This window comes from Hemibagrus wyckioides, linkage group LG01 (genome assembly GCF_019097595.1).
Source record: "Hemibagrus wyckioides isolate EC202008001 linkage group LG01, SWU_Hwy_1.0, whole genome shotgun sequence".
Lineage (NCBI taxonomy): Eukaryota > Metazoa > Chordata > Actinopteri > Siluriformes > Bagridae > Hemibagrus > Hemibagrus wyckioides.
The window spans coordinates 7,985,245-8,006,196 of NC_080710.1; the positions used below are offsets into that span (position 1 = coordinate 7,985,245).

The 20,952-nt window shown below is 38.4% G+C and overlaps 1 protein-coding gene across 1 annotated transcript; it reads left to right on the forward strand.

Moving 5' to 3' along the window:
- Positions 1-11,474: 11,474 nt before the first annotated feature.
- On the forward strand, positions 11,475-20,570 carry si:ch211-79k12.1 (uncharacterized protein LOC568891 homolog). The gene is made up of 7 exons (XM_058399513.1): positions 11,475-11,635; positions 13,826-13,947; positions 14,540-14,771; positions 16,625-16,779; positions 17,970-18,114; positions 18,377-18,518; positions 19,804-20,570. Exons 1-7 carry the CDS (start codon positions 11,578-11,580, stop codon positions 19,889-19,891), a joined length of 942 nt encoding a protein of 313 aa, XP_058255496.1. The 5' UTR covers positions 11,475-11,577; the 3' UTR covers positions 19,892-20,570.
- Positions 20,571-20,952: the final 382 nt, after the last annotated feature.

Genomic DNA, 20,952 nt, shown 5'->3' on the forward strand with positions numbered 1-20,952 from the left:
GACTTTTGATGTCCCTTGTGGTCAAGAGTGGAGTGCATCATGAAGTTCTTTATTCAGTGCACGTCTCATTGTTGCCACTGAAGCACTTGTACCAGCCTTCACCAGGTCATCCTGCAGGTGTCTTGCAGTCACACTGTTGTTTTTCTTAGTTGTCCTGACTAAGTTGGTGCGGGCCCTTGATAAATTTTGGGCTTTCTTTCACAGCCAGGCAGGCTTGCAGCTGTTCCATAACTTTAAAACAGCCCTATAATGCACCCAATGATGTCTCTTGGAATGTTAATTTTTTTTGGAAATCTTTTTATACCCAAGGCCCTTCAGGTGTGATGAAATAATCTCCTCTCTCAGTTGTGTGGAAGCTCCTTTGTCTTTCCCATGATTGCAATTCACCTTGAATACCTTCAAGGAGGAATGGTAAATATGCATCACAGCTGAAGGATCCCAAACACTTAATTATGTCTCAACTCCACTTTAGGCCATAAAAACTGTCAGAAAGCTTTAAAAACAACAATATTATATATATTGTGTATATATATATATAAAATTGTGGCATGGCTGTCTTAACAAATACTACATCATGCATTTTCTGCTTTAATTCATAAATCCCTAAAGCCTTTGGGGGGTTGATATCTCCGACTGCTACTGTAAATATTACTTTACCATATTTGTGCTTTACATTATTGAAAGTGAATGTTTGTACTTTCCTATAAAGAAAACATACACTTTACTCCCTACATTACTCGCTAATACTTTATTTAAACCTCCAAAGTCTCTTCTTCTCTCATCCATCCAATGACATTACACTATAGTATACCAACCGGTGCATTAATGTAGTAAAAAAAAAGTGCCAGTTCGTTACTACCTGTAAACCTTCTCATGCTACAAATTCTAATGAATGCTATTGTTAACTGTGTGCCTTTGAACAAGTTTAACCCACAAGCCTGCAGTGTCGAAACTGATGAATAGCACCCCTGGCACCTATGGTGTCATCTTTCTCTCCCTAGAAGCCATGATTTCCATCTAATTTGAAAACGCATGTTCATTTGAGAAAAAAAAACTAGCTAATTTATTTGGCTTAGTAGCAAGTCAAATTCGTAGCTGATGGCAGATATTTTGAACGTAGGTAATGATATAATGATGCTTTCAGGCAAAATGGTGTAGGTGCTTTAAAAGAAAAACGATCTACCAGTTTTAGATTAGTAATAAAAAAAATACTGTTCACATGAAACATGAATAACATTAATTATTTAATAACATTTTCACATAATAACATTAACATTTAACATTTTTCATGTAATTGCATCGGTTAAAAACATTTACTTTTTACATTTTAATGTGAAAGTATCAAGGTTTTTTTTTTTGGATCTATATTTTTCAACACTTTGTCCCCATTACGGTGAATTTTTAGGAGAGTCTATAAAAGTAAGCGTAGTTTAAAACTGAGCTCATCTCAGTGCAGGATAAAAACACTAGAATTTGTATGACAGTGACTTTGGATGACGTCACTCCTCTAGAGCTTTCTCTTGCGCATCACTGCAGGTTGTGCTGCCATCTAGAGGCCTTGTTGCCAAATATTCAGCCAGTTTCTTCATGTGTCCTGGTACAGTTTTTAACCTGCATGCACTAAATAAATTAATTTAGTGTTTAATTAGAATATGTATTTTAATCTGTTTTGCTATTATAAGTTTCTGGTAAAGTCCATTATATCAGTATCACTAAGGTAAAGAGAAAAGCCTCTGGACCTGTTACCATTTCAGCAGTCATTTGGTTATTCAAAAAATGTTTACCCGCATGTATTTGTGTGTGACTCTGACCCTAGTGAAACAAACTGGTGACAAACAAATGGTTATGGTTAGCTTTACATTTATTTTAAGTAGAAATGCCATAGCAAAAGTGTCAGGGGAGCTACATAAATGGGATAAATCTGAGTTGCTCTGGATAAGGGCGTCTGCCAAATGCCATAAATATATTACATGCTGAAATACAAACACCTCGTGCTTTATATTTATCTCTTAGTAGTGTCTGATTACAAGCTTCTCAATTCACATTTGATGAATAGCTCATTTGCCGTACATATAATTACAGTCTTCAAGAGAAATGTTTAAGGTAAAAGCAGTAAACTGTGTAGCGGTTAAATTGCAGGGGGGAAGAGAATTTACTCTAAAGCATGGTGCACTCCAAATCTCTAAACACACATCACATTTTAATGCCACACATTCAAGCAACCACATATAGCACCATATTCCTCTTAGCTTAATAGGAATGGGCCTTGGGTTTGTTTAGTTATAGGATCTCTCCTATAACATTACTTTGACTACACTTATGGCTATGAATGTTACTTAAAACCCCTATGTCTGTGTTATGTGTTTTAATATAGCCACCACAACAACTCTGAGTTCCAAATCCCTTTTAATTTGTAAAGAAAATAAAATACTTTTAGGTTTCCACACATTCCGAATGAAATATCTAGGCACTTTTTAACATCACTAACTACAACAAACAAAACCTTTGTTGTGAAAAAAAAAAAAAAAAAACATTAACAGAAGAAAGAAAATCGTAGCAGGCCTGAGTCCTGGCTAGGGTGCTATGTGGTGTTAGCCAATTTTGTTTATTTATTTATTTATTTAAAGATAGAGGAATACAAAATCACACACAAATACACAAGTCTATAAAACAGTACAACTGAAAATTCTAAAACAGTACAACTGAAAAGTTTCAGTGGAAAACAGTGTACTATTTGGTATAGTTAATATAAATATTGCTTTGTGTATGTAATATTTCCCAAATGAAACAAGAATTTTAAATAATTATATTGTCCGTGGTGTTAGCTAATGCTGTTCGGCTAATTATCCAAGTTTAAGTTTTGGTCGTTTCTGATTGTGGAAATCTGACAATCGATGACCTTAGGCAGAATTTACCGCGTTGCCAGATGTACCAAAAAGTGTTCCCTGTAGCTCTGAGTGCTAAACTGGTTGCTGCTATTCCACTACTTGTTTGCTGAGCGCAGTGCTAATACAATATTTCCTATAGTTTCGCTAAGCTAGCATTAGGCACACCCGCTCTCTCTCTCGATCCCTCTCATTTGGATAAGGATGAAACCATTAACTGTGAAGCTAAAATGAAAATTATTCTTTATTTTTTTTTTACACCTGCCCTTATCCAAACCATTCCACTGATCCTGACTTTTCACTCCAGGTCACAATTTAAATGAACACTTTCTAAATAAATTATTATATATTATTATTATTATTATTATTATTATTATTATTATTATTATACATTTAGACTTTTTTTTCTTTTTAACACATTATAAAACTATGTACATACATCATGGAATAAATGAAAACTGAAATGAAAAAGAAATAAAATAGATGAAATGTATTTTTGCTCTGGGCTACACACATAACCTTTGACAATCTGAGAATCTCTCTAGGACTTGGGGTTTGTTTATTTGCAAGTTTCCCCAAATTAGATCTAAATCATTTATGTTCTGAAACTAACTGCAAAACAAACAGCAGCACAGGCAGACTTCCTTGCCATGCTGCCTCGCTGAGGCTTAAGGGATGCTTCTGTTATTCTATATACGCTTATGAGCAATGGATGAAATTAGTTTAATATACAGATGGTGGAAAACTGCTGCCCTTTGAGCATTTGTTTATCCGCTTTCAGTAACTGTTTTATTCTTGTCAGTGTTACTTCGGATCCAGAGCCGAACCCTTGCACACTTGGCATGAGGCAGGAATACACCAATCCATCACAGAGCACCACTCACATATGCATGCAGACCTAGGGGCAATGTATCGTAGCCAATCCACCTACTGGAATGTTTTTGAAAGGTGGGCGGAAACTATAGAGAATTCAAATGCAACCCAAATGGACACAGGAAGCGCAAGAACAGAATCTTCCACGCAGACAGTAAACTGAGCTGAGGATCAAACATGGAGCCTTGGAGCTGAAAAGCAGCAATATCACCCACTGTGCCGCACCCTTAGAGTATTCAAACATTGTTAGACGTATTTGCATTTACAGAAGTAGGCAAATGTCATTTACAGTGTTTATACATGCTCTTCACTATGACATCTAGTAAGGATTAATGATCACGACTGTGCAGAGTGCCTGTGCTGGTTTGTACTGTCAGTGAGTCGATAAAACACACCCTGTCACGCAGCACCTGTCTACATTGTCCAAAGTAAATCTGCAATTTCATTTCTGTCAGTAAAACATTCAATAAAAGAGCATGATAGTTTTTGATATATACATACGCTCAGATTGTTTTACTCGTTGAATCCAGGAGTGATGTGTTGTTCTCGAAGGAGTTCATGTTGTGCCATTACTTATTTACGCTCTTGCTCTTTGAGAAACAAATCTTAATACTAGTTCTGAATGTAATTTTGGTTTAGATAACCACCCATGCTGAGGCACAACAAGTGACATGTTACAGTTATTTTAATTAGTACAACTTTCACACAGCCATCTTTACCTGGAAGTAGGGGAGTAGTTCTTCACTGTGGAGGCAACCCCCAAGTAATCAGAAATAGTTATTACAACCCTTCCAATATTTATACCATTACTATCTGCAGAAGTAATTTAATTTGGAACATAATAAATCCGATAAAATACTAAACATCTCCCCATAAAAGTCGCCATCGTCCAACTATTGCCTCGCAGCACAGAGCTCGATAACTGTTCTGCGCCTGAGAGTAGCTTTAAAGACAAAGACAAACACTCTATTTTGCATCGCTGGTCATAAAGGGACAATAAAAAAATATTATATAATGTATTCAGAAGAATGTAGGATAAATCTGGCTAAGAACATTCCACATTTATTGTAGCTAGCTAGCTACTTCCTTTCAATTTAGTCATAACTATCATTATAACAAGTTAGCGAAAAACTTGTCTAGCTTTGTGTTATGTTAGCTAAAATTAATTTTAATAGTTTACAGATTGTTTTTGTATTACTCTTGTGTCGGGTATCTGAACAGTCTTAGGTGAGGTGAAGCTTTGACAGAATCAGCACATCGAGTGTGAACATTGAACTCAAACTGACACTAGCCCACACTTTCATTCTTTTTACATAGTTTCCACTTTCCCATTTACAGACTATATTATATGCTGGCAAAAAGTTTTCACATCTTCTGCACTCCAGATATAACAACCATCCATTTTTTTTTTATTTTAATAAAAACATATATCGGGAAGTATACCCATTCATACTTAAAACCCCTTCATGTTCAAATTAAATCTATATCCATGTCTGGAACCTTATCTCGAACCTTATACCTGACGGAACTTTGGCGGTTATCTGAAATTAGAACTGTCTGGAAGGGTGTAATAGTGATGATCTCCATGCTCACTCCACTGGGAGACAGATAATAGATGGACAGATCATGTTATTCGTCCCAGAGGGAAATTCACAAGCTGCTTTAATCTCCACCATCTTGGAACTACCATGGTAAAAGTTCTGAATGTCCGTGATGGCCACTACACCCCTGCTGTGTCAACACATGGACTAATCCGAACCAGACAGCTCATCATAAAATGATCAAAGCTGAGGCTTAGCTGCTGCCTGTTTTCAGCTTCCAGGGGATTCAGACACTGACTGCACGAGTGTGTCTTGCAAAATGGCTCACTTAATCACTTGTAATTAAGGGAGATCCTCAGGTTTTTTTTTTTTTTTTACCAAGAGGCAATGATAAAAATGTAGTCACCGTGGCAGAAGAGGAGAGAGAATTTTTTTTCCAGCCTTGATGGACAGGTTCCCTGTAACTCTGACCATATAGCCACAAGCTGTTAAGTAGAGAGAAGCATTTGGTGTACATGTGGTCTGACGTGTACGAGGAGAGAAGAAAGAAGGGAATTTATTGCAAATATTACAGCATGGGTTACACTGGGATTTTTCCAGGTATTTATTACCCCCCCTGGTGGTTAGAAAGCGAGAAGTGGAAGTGGATGTCACACCAGCTAGATGTCAAATGAGAACTTGCTCTGTATAATCACACACACACACACACACACACACACACACATACACACACACACTTATCAGATTGTGTTTCTGACATGTTCATCCTGTTTGTTTTGAAATAAACCTCCAGATCATAAAGCCTTAAACTTCATACCTCAAACATAATAGCTTACATACTTACAGCATTAAACTAGTATCATACACCAAAAGGAAGTGCATCATCATTATACTATTATTTTTATTAATTCTCCTTGAATCCTGAAAACCTTGAGATGTTATTGAGTTTAATGGACACCTCAGCAGTATAATGCAGATTTTAATCAGCGAGAAAAATGTTGGTTCATGAAATGTTTTATATTTCTTTAAGTAAGAGTCTGGATAGATGCCGTGAGTCAAGGTCTCACAGTTTGCTGTGCCTGATTAGATTTTCAGAAGACAGCATTAATTACAGCTAGAAAACCTCAGACCCTCTGTACCACAAGCCCACTCCTATTCAGTCTCATTACTAACAACTAGTTTTACAAAGATCTCTCCATTTGGTCCTGAAGTTTATGGATGTTCACTAGATTTTTGGCCTTAACCAGTGACTACAAGCAGCTGGTGTTCTGCTGCAGCCACATCTACCAGATACTCAACACCCCAACAGAAATATAGGACTATAACTACGTATAGTTTTGAAATGTTGCTCTTGCTTGTCCTCATTTCTGGAATGAGGCATAAATCATTCAAAATATAAGAAGTTTTATTCTGATACCCATTTATACCCATTATTAGATACTATATGATATATTACATTTTTATTTGAGATTTCAGGTCGTGTTGTTTCTCAATACAGTGTTATGAGTATGTCCTGGTCTCAGGTGGCTCTATATTTGGCACTAGCCAAACAAGAAAGAGTTGTGGAATTCAGCTGAACAAGGAAGCAAAATCTAGATCAGCTCGCTATTATTCAGTCTTCGGTACAGCTTGAATGCTTAAGCTTCAGCTGCCAAGAGACAAACATAATAGATAAGGCTTAGGAATTTCAGATTTCTTCCCACTTGCAAACTGCAAATCCTTGTACGGTTCTGAATAATAAAATCATCTTTATAAAAGTGAGTACAGGGCAAGCCTTGTTAACTAATATGACTAATATGATTGTAGGCTATTATTTCACAATACGAAACCATTTTGAAGATCCAACCCTCAAATATTTGTTTTGATTGTACCAGAGCACTCAGACTCTATTCTAAACATCTCCTAAAGGTTTTCTCTAAAATAAAATACGGGCACAAAATAAAATCCGAACATTTACAGTATCTCACAAAAGTGAGTACACCCCTCACATTTTTGTAAATATTTTATTATATCTTTTCATTTGACAACACTGAAGAAATGACACTCTGCTCCAATGTAAAGTAGTGAGTGTACAGCCTGTATAACAGTGTAAATTTGCTGTCCCCTCAAAATAACTCAACACACAGCCATTAATGTTTAAACCGCTGGCAACAAAAGTGAGTACACCCCTAAGTGGAAATGTCCAAATTGGGCCCAATTAGCCATTTACCCTCCCCAGTGTCATGTGACTCGTTAGTGTTACAAGGTCTCAGGTGTGAATGGGGAGCAGGTGTGTTAAATTTGGTGTTATTGCTCTCACACGCTCTCATACTGGTCACTGGAAGTTCAACATGGCACCTCATGGCAAAGAACTCTCTGAGGATCTGAAAAAAAGGATTATTGTTGCTCTACATAAAGATGGCCTAGGCTATAAGAAGATTGCCAAGACCCTGAAACTGAGCTGCAGCACGGTGGGCAAGACCATACAGCGGTTTTACAGGATAGGTTCCACTCAGAACAGGCCTCGCCATGGTCCACCAAAGAAGTTGAGTGCACATGCTCAGCGTCATATCTGGAGATTGTCTTTGGGAAATAGACGTATGAGTGCTGCCAGCATTGCTGCAGAGGTTGAAGGGGTGGGGGGTCAGCCTGTCAGTGCTCAGACCATACGCCGCACACTGCATCAAATTGGTCTGCATGGCATTTGTCCCAGAAGGAGTCCTCTACTAAAGATGATGCACAAGAAAGTCTGCATACAGTTTGCTGAAGACAAGCAGACTGGATTACTGGAACCATGTCCTGTGGTCTGATAAGACCAAGATACACTTATTTGGTTCAGATGGTGTCAAGCGTGTGTGGCAGCAACCAGGTGAGGAGTACAAAGACAAGTGTGTCTTGCCTACAGTCAAGCATGGTGGTGGGAGTGTCATGGTCTGGGCCTGCATGAGTGCTGCTGGCACTGGGGAGCTACAGCATATTGAGGGAACCATGAATGCCAACATGTACTGTGACATACTGAAGCAGAGCTTGAGCCCCTCCCTTCAGAGACTGGGCCGCAGGGCAGTATTCCAATATGATAATGACCCCAAACACACCTCCAAGACGACCACTGCCTTGCTAAAGAAGCTGAGGGTAAAGGTGATGAACTGGCCAAGCATGTCTCCAGACCTAAACCCTAAGGTGGGGGAGCGCAAGGTCTCTAACATCCACCAGCTCTGTGATTTCATCATGGAGGAGTGGAAGAGGACTCCAGTGGCAACCTGTGAAGCTCTGGTGAACTCCATGCCCAAGAAGGTTAAGGCAGTGCTGGAAAATAATGGTGGCCACACAAAATATTGACACTTTGGGCCCAATTTGGACATTTCCACTGAGGGGTGTACTCACTTTTGTTGCCAATTGTTTAGACATTAATGGCTGTGTGTTGAGTTATTTTGAGGGGACAGCAAATTTACCCTGTTATACAGGCTGTACACTCACTACTTTATATTGTAGCAGAGTGTCATTTCTTCAGTGTTGTCAAATGAAAAGATATAATAAAATATTTACAAAAATGTGAGGGGTGTACTCACTTTTGTGAGATACTGTATGCAAGAATGTGTCATATGAATATACAGATACTATCAAGAAAAGTTGCTAAATGAGGATCTAATATTTCCTCAAACAGTATTTGTCATGTTTTTCTGGAATTGCTATTGAAAGGAAAAGGATGTGAAAGTTGAACAGAGTGTCAGGAAAACCAGAGTCAGATAAAATATTAGCAAAACACATTAACTAGGAATGGATTAGGACCAGGATGTGTTTCTGTTCTTTCTTAATCACTTTTATGAGATATCTGTGGCCTGAGAATGGCTAGATCAATCTGTTTGCATTGTGAATGCAGAGGAAGGGTTGAGACGCACAGAGGCAACATTAACAGACAGTAAAAATGAAAAATGGATCAATTTTTACCTGTAAAATGCATTCATTCATTCATTCATCCATCCATTCATCTTCAGTACAAAGTGGGAATACATGTTGGTCATACATTCAATCATCACACACTCTTCCACACATATTCTACGTTCACACATACAGCGACTCACAACATCACAGTGACCGGAAATCATTTTTTTCAATAAGAGCTGGTGACTTCCAGTGACATGAGTGACAGACACCGTTAGCGACTACAAGCTTTGTCTACAAGTGTGTCCAGAGATGCAACAAAGTTGAGAGAAGATTAATTTTATGCAAATATGGAGTGATTTGGTGCAATGATTACAAATGTGTAATGAGGACAGTACAGCACATGTGATTCATGGCAAAGAGCACACACTGCTTCTACTTCATCTTGTATGATATGATGCATTTATTGTATATAATCTTATATACAAACACCAAATCATCCTCCAGACTGTTCACTTCTGAACCACTATATGATTTGTTGTTTTTTTATAGAATTTTATGTGAATATGTTAAAAACAAATAATTTGATATGTATTGATATTTTTGATATCTATCTATCTATCTATCTATCTATCTATCTATCTATCTATCTATCTATCTATCTATCTATCTATCTATATTTTTTTATCATTTCTGGATCAGAGGAAAGGAAAGAATTCTATGATCAAGCACGGCATAACAGATGATCATGAGGTTCAGTGAATCATAAATTTTAAAGCTGACCTTTGACCATGAGCTGATCTCTGGAGATGAATCATAGTGGATAAACTGCTAGAAATGAAGGCAGAACATCTGTTACACACTGTGTGTGTGTGTGTGTGTGTTTGAGGGGCATGTTTTTGTATCTTGGTTTTATACCAACAAGTAAACAAATATGTGTATACTGCTTTTTCATTTGAAGCTTTTCATTTCCAAGCTGTGTTTTCGTTTAGATTTAGGTGTAGCATAGCTGTAAGAGACTTAAGACAACTCTTTCTCTCTCTGTCTATCCCTCTCTGTCTGTCTCTCTCTCTCTCTCTCTCTCTCTTTTTCTGTCTCTCTCTCTCTGTGTGTGTGCTCTTAAATTGAGATTCTCAATGTTTGCTTTGTTCCTGCTTACACCATAAACTCTAGGTGTAGCATAGCTGTAAGGTCCTTAAGACATCTCTCTCTCTCTCTCTCTCTCTCTCTCTCTCTCTCTCTCTCTGTGTGTGTGTGTGTCTATTGCATAAACTCTAGGCAATATAACTCATCATATATAGTCTATAGTCTGGGTCACATGTTCCAGTGTTTCATACCAGCGTTTATTAATCTTAGAGATAATGATCTCTGTGTGTGTGTTTGTGTGTGTGTGTGCGTGCGTGTGTGTGTGTGTGTGTGTGTGTGTGTGTGTGTAAACACAGCACTGTTATATAAGCCACTTTCCACGCTTGGAATGCTATACAACTTCAGCGTGTTCTTAAACGCTTAACCGAGCACAAGCACAGCATGAAAAAAAGAAGAAGAAAGAAAGAAAGATAAAAAAAACACATCAGCGTTGAATTAACACCAACAGTGTTGAAGGGGATCTTGCAAGTGTTCACTGATGCACCAGCAAGTCATGACAAACAGCAGCCGACGCGCATTAAGAGCTTTTCTTTCTGCCTTTGTGCAGTTTCACTTTGCCAGACTGGCACGTTTAGACTTGCTGTTTTCAAAAGTCTCATGCAGAGATCACTTCAGATGCCCTACTTCACTGTTTTTTTCTTCCCTCCGATGCAAAAGCACCGTTTCCCATGCAGACTCTTCGCCTATAAAAGATTAAACCCCAGCTAAATAAAAATGTATGATCTATAAATATTAATACAAAACCCTTTGTCACAAGCGGAATCCAACCTTTCAATAATTAACCGTGTTTTTTTGTTCAAGTTCGGTGTGAAGAACTACTAGACTAGGAAGTTTATTTTTTTAGCAATCAATTTTAAAGTTAAGTTTCTATGATAACTCCATTCTTTTATTGAAGCACGCAAGGTGCAACCTGAGCCAGGGCTTATCTCCATGGAGACAGGTGACGCAGCCGGGACCAGCGCGCGTGCACTCTGAACAAAATTAGCGCTCGAGCTGCACTGTTTTAGGGAAATTAGGCTATTAGAAAGCCAATTATGCACCTTGCTTGGTTTTCTGATAATCAAATAGCAAGAAATAAAAATGCAGCGTGGAATATAACCCAAGTTTACCATCGCAGGTAGGCTGTAATGCCGATTGAATAACACGCAAAACATGTCGAGGCTCCGCCCCCCAGCCGTGATAAATAGCCAGAGCAAACTTTCGCTTTAGAAGTTTATTTTCAAACTCTAAAGGAGGAAGAAGTGAGCATCAGAGAGAGAGAGAGAGAAAATATGAAGATCTCCGTTGTGTTCACCGCCGTGATCCTGGCAATCCTGCGGGACAGCACGGGTAAATATCTTAAACCTATAATCATAACATCCTGACTCTCTTCATTTCTGTTTACTTATTTTATCGCTGTGGATTTTCTAGTATGTTCTTATTCAAATCTGCCATGACATAGCCTCCTGACCTTCCTGATGAACGTTTAGAGGTTAAGAAATATTAATAGTAATAATAAACAATGCAAAAAATAGCGCGTGCGTATAAGGAAGGTGCGAAAATACGCAAAAAAAGAAGTAAACTATACTCACTAAATATCTAAAACATCTGAAACTCTAAAAACTGCACAAATCCTGGTTAATCTGCGTCATTTTATTGAATTAAGGAACACTATCACGAGTTCTGTTCGTGAAGAACAAAATACCAACAAAGCTTATGTACCTAGAATCTAAAATGGGAAGAGAAAGTTGAAATGTCACCGAGTCATATGAAGGAAGTGTGTGTGTGTGTGTGTGTGTTTACAGTCTTCTGCACAATCTCATGTCAATAACAAAGAAGCCAGAAAGCACCTGGATTTCCCCCACAGCCTATCAAACTGCGCCATAACCTCGCGCATTCTTCTGTTTCCTGTTTCTGTCTATGCAGCTGAACAGGATTGTTCACTTTTATTTCCTTAAATGAATCTCTTCCTTTCAGAGAGAAGCTCTGAGGATGAACGTCATCTACTGTAAATAAAAAGCAGAACAGTAAACTTTGGGGCAATAAATCAATGGGATTTTCATTGCTCTTGTAACTCAGAAGTGGCTATTCATTTAAATTCTATGGGATGCTGTAAATTAGTGGTTATTAAGTTTACATCACACCTCCGGAGTTGGCGGTTCAATTCAAAGCATCTGTGTGTGTGTGTTTAGAGATTCCTTTGCTGTGGAGGGTTTCTGTCATGTTCTCTGGTTTCTTTAGCCAGTCCAAAGACGTGCGCTGTAGGCTGATTGTTGTTGTTGTTGTTGTTTTGGCTGCTCCCTGTTTGGGGCGTGGTAGGCTGATTAGCATGTCAAAATAGTCTGTAGTGCACGGAGTGTGTTTGTTGAGTGAGTCTTGTGATAGGTTGGCATCCCGTCCAGGATGTCCCCTGCCTTGTGCCTTGAGTCTCCTGGGATAGACTTCAGGTTCTAGATTTATACACGCACACATGCCCACACACACACACACACACACACACACAGAGTAGAGTAGACAGTTGGCCTATTTTGTCTTCTGAACATCAGCACTTCACTCTTCCTACAGTCTACAAGTCCACCATCTTGTATATCTACTTACACACGTGACTGTGTTTTTATACTGCAAATGCCACTGGCACCACAAGAGCATGACTGGCACAAAATTCAGGAAGTTCCCTTGATTGTTCAGCTTAACAGCATGGAAGGAACCGAGGCAGCTCTATCTCACCAGCCAAAAACGTTCACAATAACATGGCATTTATATTCTAGTAATAATCCGTGTCCATTAGTATGTACATTACTGGTCCAAAAGATAAGAAAATAAAAACAAGAAAGTATTTTGCTGTTAAGTCAGTAAACAATAAACAAAGTGTAATTGTTGTGAAACTTACTTCCTCTGTTAAAACTTTTTATGGTTTGTAACTTAGTAATGTAACCTGTGGAGCAACGAGGCTGTATAGATTGTGCATAACTCCTTTCTGGGCCAGAAAAGAATCTGAAAGTATCCAGAATTCACATCTAATATTTCATATCAATATTGTGAATTTAAGATATCTATTTAAGGTCATTCTTTGAAATGACATGCTTGGAAACAGTTGCGGTTTAAATAAGTAACTTATTACTTTGCAGGAATGTAGTGTATAATATTACATTACAGCAACACAATGGAGTAGTTTAATATTTTAATATATGATTTATCAAATGTCCTTTGTGTTGATTAATCGAGGTCTCTTGTGAAGGTGAAAGATGTTTAAATTGAAATGAATACACTAGCATATTAGTCATTTTAAATTATTTATTTATTAATTATATATATATATATATATATATATATATATATATATATATATATATATATATATATAAAAGCAGAAATAAAGCAGGAATCATTTATTAATAGACTATTCTTGAGATAATAGACATAATATCTAACTCATTGGTTCTGTGCTAACAAATTTATCACTGTCTGTTAACTGTTGAAATAACAACATATTATATGTTTAATTTTTAATTTGTGTGTGTGTGTGTGTGTGTTTTGCAGCTTCTCTGTTCGTGCAAGGTCCTACTGAAAGTGTCATGGAGGGAGACAGAGTGACTCTGGAATGTCTTGACTCAGAATCTGAGATGAACATGACCTCAGTGCACTTTGAGAAGATGTCACGGGTGAGAATTATACATTAGTGAGAAAAAATGTCTCCATTATAATATACATTTAGCTTTAAATACCAGGAAGCATGAAGCAAACTAAATGATTATTAAGCTGCTTTCCTTTTATGAATCTGAATAGCTGATTTGATTAGATATTTTTGTGCCAGTTCGAGACGGTTCACTCGGGTGAGTCATTACAGTGGTGATCAGGCCTGAGTGTAAACCTAACTGAGCAAAAGGACAAAAAGCAGCAGATTTGGGTTTAGTTATTTAGGATAGCGGTTCAAAAGAATAGCCTGAGCAAATGCCAGGGAGCGGTGTGTGTTTTAGGATGCCACAGAGAACATTTATCACTTTGCTTAATTAACACATCAGAGCAATTGGCCTTGGGAGGATTCATAGCATCTGCCACAGCACAGAAACTGTGTTCAGTGGCATTGAAACGCAATGTTCATTAATTCTACAGACCTGTGCTCTGTAAAGCTGTCGAACAAATGAAAAGATTCTGTCGTATGAAATCTGTGTGGCAAATGAATGGTGTAGTCCAGATGTAGTCAAATTTTTATTACGTAGGTTTCACATGAATGTCTTTCTCTTTTCCATCCAGCACATGGACATGTGGCACCGGCTGGATGGCTATGGCTATGGCAATGGCTACGGCTATGGCTATGCCTTCCGCCGCTGTTTCTGGTATGATGCGGACGTGATGAGAGAAGATGGCCGTCTGCTTCTTACAATAACAAGAGTCCAGTCCTGGTCTGCTGGAATGTACCGCTGCATGTCTGACAACATCACTGACCTGGACAATTCATCACTGCCTTTTAAGCTAACAGTGCACTGTGAGTTCTTTTAGCTTATTAGACAACTCTGGGTTATTGTAAACTCCTAGGGTTAAAAAGCTGCTCTATCCCACTTCTATATTACACATGTGAAACCTTCCTCTTAAAGCAGGGATTAGAAGAATGATAATCCGGGGTTAAGTGCAGTGTGAACAGCCCTATTTGTTAGCACTGCATGCCTCATTGACAACATGTCTTATGGTTGTATCTCTTCAGCTTAATTATTATCAATATAAGCAATATTTATGGACACCAAACGGCAGGCGAACAGATGCGACTGCAAGGTGGAAGTCATGTGACCACGATTAAACCAGCAGTTTAGACCTTGTGTCTAAACACGGGTCACACGTTAAAGTTTGAACGCTCGTTCGTCGACATGAACTTGTGACCTGCGTAATTAAAAGTTTTGATGTAAGTTTAATTCAATTTATCTTATTTTTTAAAACTATTTAATGTTTATGGCAACTGGCAGACATACATATCCATAGCGACTTCCAGAAGAGCTTTGAAGTCTCTCTGTAATTATCAGTATTCTTCAAATTCTTCAAGAAAATGATTACGATCATTTTACCCACAACCCAAATCAGGTTTGTCAAGTGTCTGGAGTTTAACATGTAATTACAAAACACAAGCTGAGCGCAGGCCCTGATGTAAGATGCCTTGTGTGGCAAGTGCATCTCCTGTGACTACAGTTGAAACGATATTGCTCTTGAGAGCCGAGGCGGAGGGAAAATTATTGTACTTTCAACATAACAGAACTGGGCTTGATATTGAGTGGGGGTTCTGCTGTGTCTCCGAACAAGTCGATAATGGTGGCTTATCAGAAAATCGCAGCAGGGTAGATGGACGGATTAAAGGAACGGGTCAATACACACATATATGAAGAAAATACCCATTTCATGTATTATTCCGGTGAGCCAAGACTTCTTAAACCATAATTATTATTTCTATTGATCCATCTCTGTAAGAGCGCTGTAAGACCGGATTTTTTCTACAGTAGTTCTCGGAAGAAACTCCCATAGTGCTTCAATGTAGCATGATCTCATTATGTGAACATCCCACATGGTTCTTGTGTAATTATCAGTTTAATATGTAGGATCTCTGACTGCTAAATTTACACTTTTTTCCCTAGTTCCCGCTATATCAGTCTTGTCTGGTACATGACATGCAGCAGTCTTTTACAAAAAAAAGGTTAATATGTTGTTCCTGCAGAACACCGTGACATTTTGACTGACCGCTCATGCAGTCTTTTAAGCCGGCTTCACAGCAGATGAATTTCAGCCCGATTTAGCTGGATCACACGTCGACTTCTTTGGTGGAGATTTCAAAAAGCATGCTCACTGGCAACCCATTTAGTCCCATTTTGACCAAAGACATCTGATAACAAAGTTCTTGCATTGTGTCAGAAATTTTTGATTTATATCTCAACACACGAGTGTTGCTTTGAGGTCTATCTAAAATCCACCAATAAGAAGATGGTATAGGATTCCCTAAACCTAAAACAAAGCATGCTAATAGAAATAAATATACCTTTATTTCCTCAAGCTCGGGGGAAGTATCTTGACTGATTTTCCGTAATCACGTTTAATATTGTTAGAGGATCTTAATCATATAATCTGAGAACTGAGAACATGTTAAAACACGATCTGTTGATGTGTGAATTTGCAGAGTGTAAAAACAAGCTTTAGAGGGACTTCCCAGTGCTTTCTATGTAACGTTACAAATTATTTATTTATTTGTTTAACATTTGAGTAAACATGCAGATATTACGCTTCACCATGTTTATCATAACTCGCCATTTTTTGGCTTTATATTAACCCTCCATCCGTTGTTTCGTCTTCTAACCTCCTTAGATTTGCGAGAGGTGACTGTGAACCGAGCCAGCTCCAACATGTTCTATCGCTACCTCGCCCCAGAGGATGAGCTGCGTGTGCCACAAGGGGACGACGTGGAGCTGGACTGCTCTACCACTGCGTCTGAGACTCCTACCTACTCCTGGCTTAAAGAGGTACTAAACATATAGAGATGATGAATACGTTTACTCTGATCACTGTAGAGGGAGTTGGTGTTTATATGGGATTTATTTGCCTCCTGGTAATGAATAAGATTTGTAATTTGAAACCCAAGATACTCTGAAACACATGAGCAGCATGGGAATTGTAATGAAATACACCCCAAAGCCATGAGAACCTACACTCCTCCAATGGAATTGTGATCCCCAGCATAAAAGATTGCACCCTGCTTTTCTTAACGGCCTTGTCATCTACAGAGTAAATAATAATAGCGTGTAAATGGGACCCTGTGGTGCTCCTTTATTAAGATTTAAGAACTCTGCTGAACACCGTCAGTGAACAGAGTACATTAGAAAAATCAATGAAGAAGACACTCCATGACAGCAGGTTCTCAGGGTGACATAATCACCGATTCCCATGATGGGACTCGTTGTAGAATTCTTTTTGATTGAAATGGGGACTTTTATGGGAATTTTATGGGAAAATGGTCCCTTGATCTCTCACCCAGTTACAGTGTCACTGATTGTTAAATGAGCTCCAGTCCTTATGTAACTGCAGATATGCCGAGTTTTATGCATGAAGCGCAAACTGGAGGATGACCTTATTTCAGCTTTTGTTTTGGAGGAAGAAAGAAAGAAAGAAAGAAAGAAAGAAAGAAAGAAAGAAAGAAAGAAAGAAAGAAAGATGTGATTTAGAAATTAGCTTAAATCTTACTTTGGTTTTATTCGATTTTGTTTGTATGCTTAAATTATGTTCTCGGTTTACTTTTTAGCAGTGTCTGTTCTGTATGTGGGAAGCATTGTGGCTTAGTGGTTAGCATCATTCTCTCACACTTCCAGGGTTGGGGTTTTGATTCCTGCCTCCACTGTGTGTGTGTGTGTGTGTGTGTGTGTGTGAAGAGTTTGCATGTTCACCCTGTGCCCTGGGGGTTTCCTTCTCCAGTCCAAACACATGTGTTCTAGGCTGACTGGCATCTCTAAATTGTGTGTGTGCATGCGATTGTGCCCTTTAATAGAGTGGCATCTTGTTCATGGTGTGCCCTGAGTCTCCTGGGCTAGGCTCCAGGTTCCCTTTGACTTAGTAGGACAAGCGGTGTCGAGACTGAATGCATGTTCTGTATGTTTCTTTTTCCTCTATTTTTAACTGTTACAACACAGGATAAATCTGTGTCTGTGTTCTTCTGCAGGGAGAGGACTGGATAATTCCCTCCAGTAAGCTAAAGCTGAAGCATGTGAGTGTGGAGAACAGTGGGAAATACACCTGCACGGCTCAGCACCCAACTGTCAGCTCCCTCATCAAGAAACGGACCATCAAACTCACCGTCCTCCCAAGTTAGTTTCACCTACATGAGGCACCCAGTAACAAAAAAATCACATTGCTCCGTGATCTGAACTGATGTTCATGTTAATGGTTAGATATTTAGATTTGAGTGTGTGTGTGATGAGTTTATGAAGAGACACTGGAATACACCTACAGTTCAGGGTTAGGTAGAGCTGTGGGGTGGGTAGAGATGTGCTTAAGAAGACTGAAAGAGTAACGAGGAAAGAAACAACAGAGACAATAATTCTTCTGCTTTCTGTTTCTCCATCACAGAGGAAGCCCCATGGTATGAGTCAACAACTGGGCAAATTTACCTCATCATGGGTGCAGCAGTGACAGTTCTCTTCGTGATGATCATCGCCATGATGGTCTTCTTGTGCCACCGTTCCAGACGGAACAAGAGCAAGGGCCCGATGTAAGTACTGATTTGAATACACAACAAGTGAGGTGCCATTTAGCTCTGCTAGCTCTTCATTTTTAACATTTAAGGTATCTTTGCTGACAATATTTGCATCTTGTTCTTGAGTAACAGGATTAAACAGAACAGGGCTTTGGCACAGAATTAATTGTGTCTGAACACATTAAGGACTCTACTGATTTGCTTCGGATATATTTTTAGATTAGTAATGATCTATAATTTGGTCACTTAATGATCACTCAATATCTATATCTAATAATAGACACTGAAAATAAAGGATCAGTGCTTTCTACCAATCGCTTGTTGTTTGGAATGATGCAGTATTGTGTAGAAAATGTGAATGCTGGGAATATACTGTATCAGAGTGCTGAATGTGTTCAGGGTTAAGATTAAAATGTACATTTTTCATAACCTTTAAATGCTGACTCATGGGAAGGGAGATAATAAATTGATTCACACATGAATGCAAAAAAAATATGGATTTGTATTAAAATAGATTATAATGATTATGTTATAAGGTATATTATAGAGGGTTAAGAGAGATACAATGCTATGTATATTACTATTAACGTTTAATGTTTTGAACATGAAACCAATAATGAAGGATAGTTTTATTAATGCATTAAGATGAAATATGGATGCAGGTTCTAGAGGCAGCGGATGCAGGTGCAGATTTCGTTTACTGTAGAGAGCAAACGTGAACAAGAGACGGATCAGGTAGACACCGGGTGCTGTACAAGACCCTAGAGCTGATTAACTTGAACGTGATTTAGGTGCAAAGCAGTCATGTGGTGTTCAGTGGCTGATGGGAGATGTAGTCCTGTGACAGGTTGTTCGGAAACACACATTTTTATTATACTTTTAAATATGATTTGGACACAAATGATGCCCCAGTTGATGAATCACCTACATACATCGTCTCCATTCCCTTAAAGGTGTTACAAGATTGCTATTTTATTTCATCCTCATGGCTTATTATGGGATATTACTAACACGTTATATTGGTAGATGATTAGGAACAGTTCAGATTGCAAAGACGAAAAGTAACGATAGACTTGAGGACTGATGGTCCTGTTCCATTGGTAAAACGCATTCATTTTGTAGTTTGTATGAGGACCAGTGTGCCGCGATACTCGATACTCGCAGTGCTGTTAAAAAGATCTGTGCCTCCCTCACTAGTCTGCTTCATACTCCTTCTATTCCATTAAGCGTTCTTTTTTTTTTTGTTAATAAATTGCTCTCTGTCTCTATGCCTCATTCTTATCTTTTTCTCTTTTTTCAGTGATGACCAGTCCCAGAAGAAGCCTATCTACAAGAACAGCGTGGAATCTCTGAATTCCACCGCTGGAGACAAACAGCCGCTGGTGTAATGTGTGAGATGGAGAGAGAGGGGAGAGGAGGATGAGTGTTGAGGATTTAGGTTTAGGAGAGAAAGGAGCCTGCCAGATTGGATAAGAGATGGTTTGCTAGTGAAACACAGGCCGTGAATTGAATTGAAGACAGTAGGAAAAGGGAGTGTGGGAAAGATCGACAGACATGATTGTTTCATGGTAATGGTTCCAATTCAGCAGGTTTGGCAGCAGTACTCCTCAACAAAAGGTGTGCAATTTTCTCTGTATTGATTTCCTAACCCAACAAAATTGAGATTCACGCTTGTTGTCAAAGATGGGGACTGACTATGCTGGTGTGAGCTTTAAATCTCTGAACTTTCTTGAGATATAACCGCATGCGACCACTTTCCTGCTAGTCATTTCTTCTAGCCTCGAGTTGTAAACAAGTCTCCTTTTTTTGGCAGCATCATTTTCTTAGACAATCATTCTGGTGTACACAATATAATATAGAAACTTTAGGTGAAGTGTTTATTCTCGTGTTCTCTATCGACAATACTTTGATAAATGAAACTGTAAGACTATATCAAAATATGATAGCACTTTAAATCTTTTGCACTATTTTTGATCATACCTTTGTACTTTTCATTAACTGCATTAAATGTCTTTAAAAGTGTGTGCTACTGATTTTATTTGAATAAAGACTCCTAAAACATCTGGAGATCATGAGTTCAAATCTTAATGAAGATATCCGATATGCTGTCTGGGTGGGAAGGATACTATGCTATTAGTTCCTGTCAATCACAGCAAGATTAGCCAATCATGAGCCTCTGTTTATGTGAAAGAGGGCAGACTGCACGTTCTGTGTCTGTTAAGCTGCACAGTGATGCAGCAGTTTGGAAAAAAACAAAGCTGAAGGTACAAAATGAGGAAGAAACAAGAAAGGAAAAGGATTTTCTCAGAGCCAGAAGTGGAAGTTCTTTTATTTTGACTCATGTCTACGTCAATAAAAATCTATTATGCAAAAACAAAACAGTAGCTGAAAATGTTAGCATCTGGGACATTATAGGAAAGGTGCAAATTAACTAAGGTAAAAAGAAAAT

Coding starts and splice junctions, on each gene's coding strand:
- si:ch211-79k12.1 (XM_058399513.1), top strand. CDS start 11,578: ATGAAGATCTCCGTTGTGTTCACCGCCGTGATCCTGGCAATCCTGCGG. Junction 11,636..13,825: donor AATCCTGCGGGACAGCACGG/GTAAATATCTTA, acceptor TGTGTTTTGCAG/CTTCTCTGTTCGTGCAAGGT. Junction 18,519..19,803: donor AACAAGAGCAAGGGCCCGAT/GTAAGTACTGAT, acceptor CTCTTTTTTCAG/TGATGACCAGTCCCAGAAGA.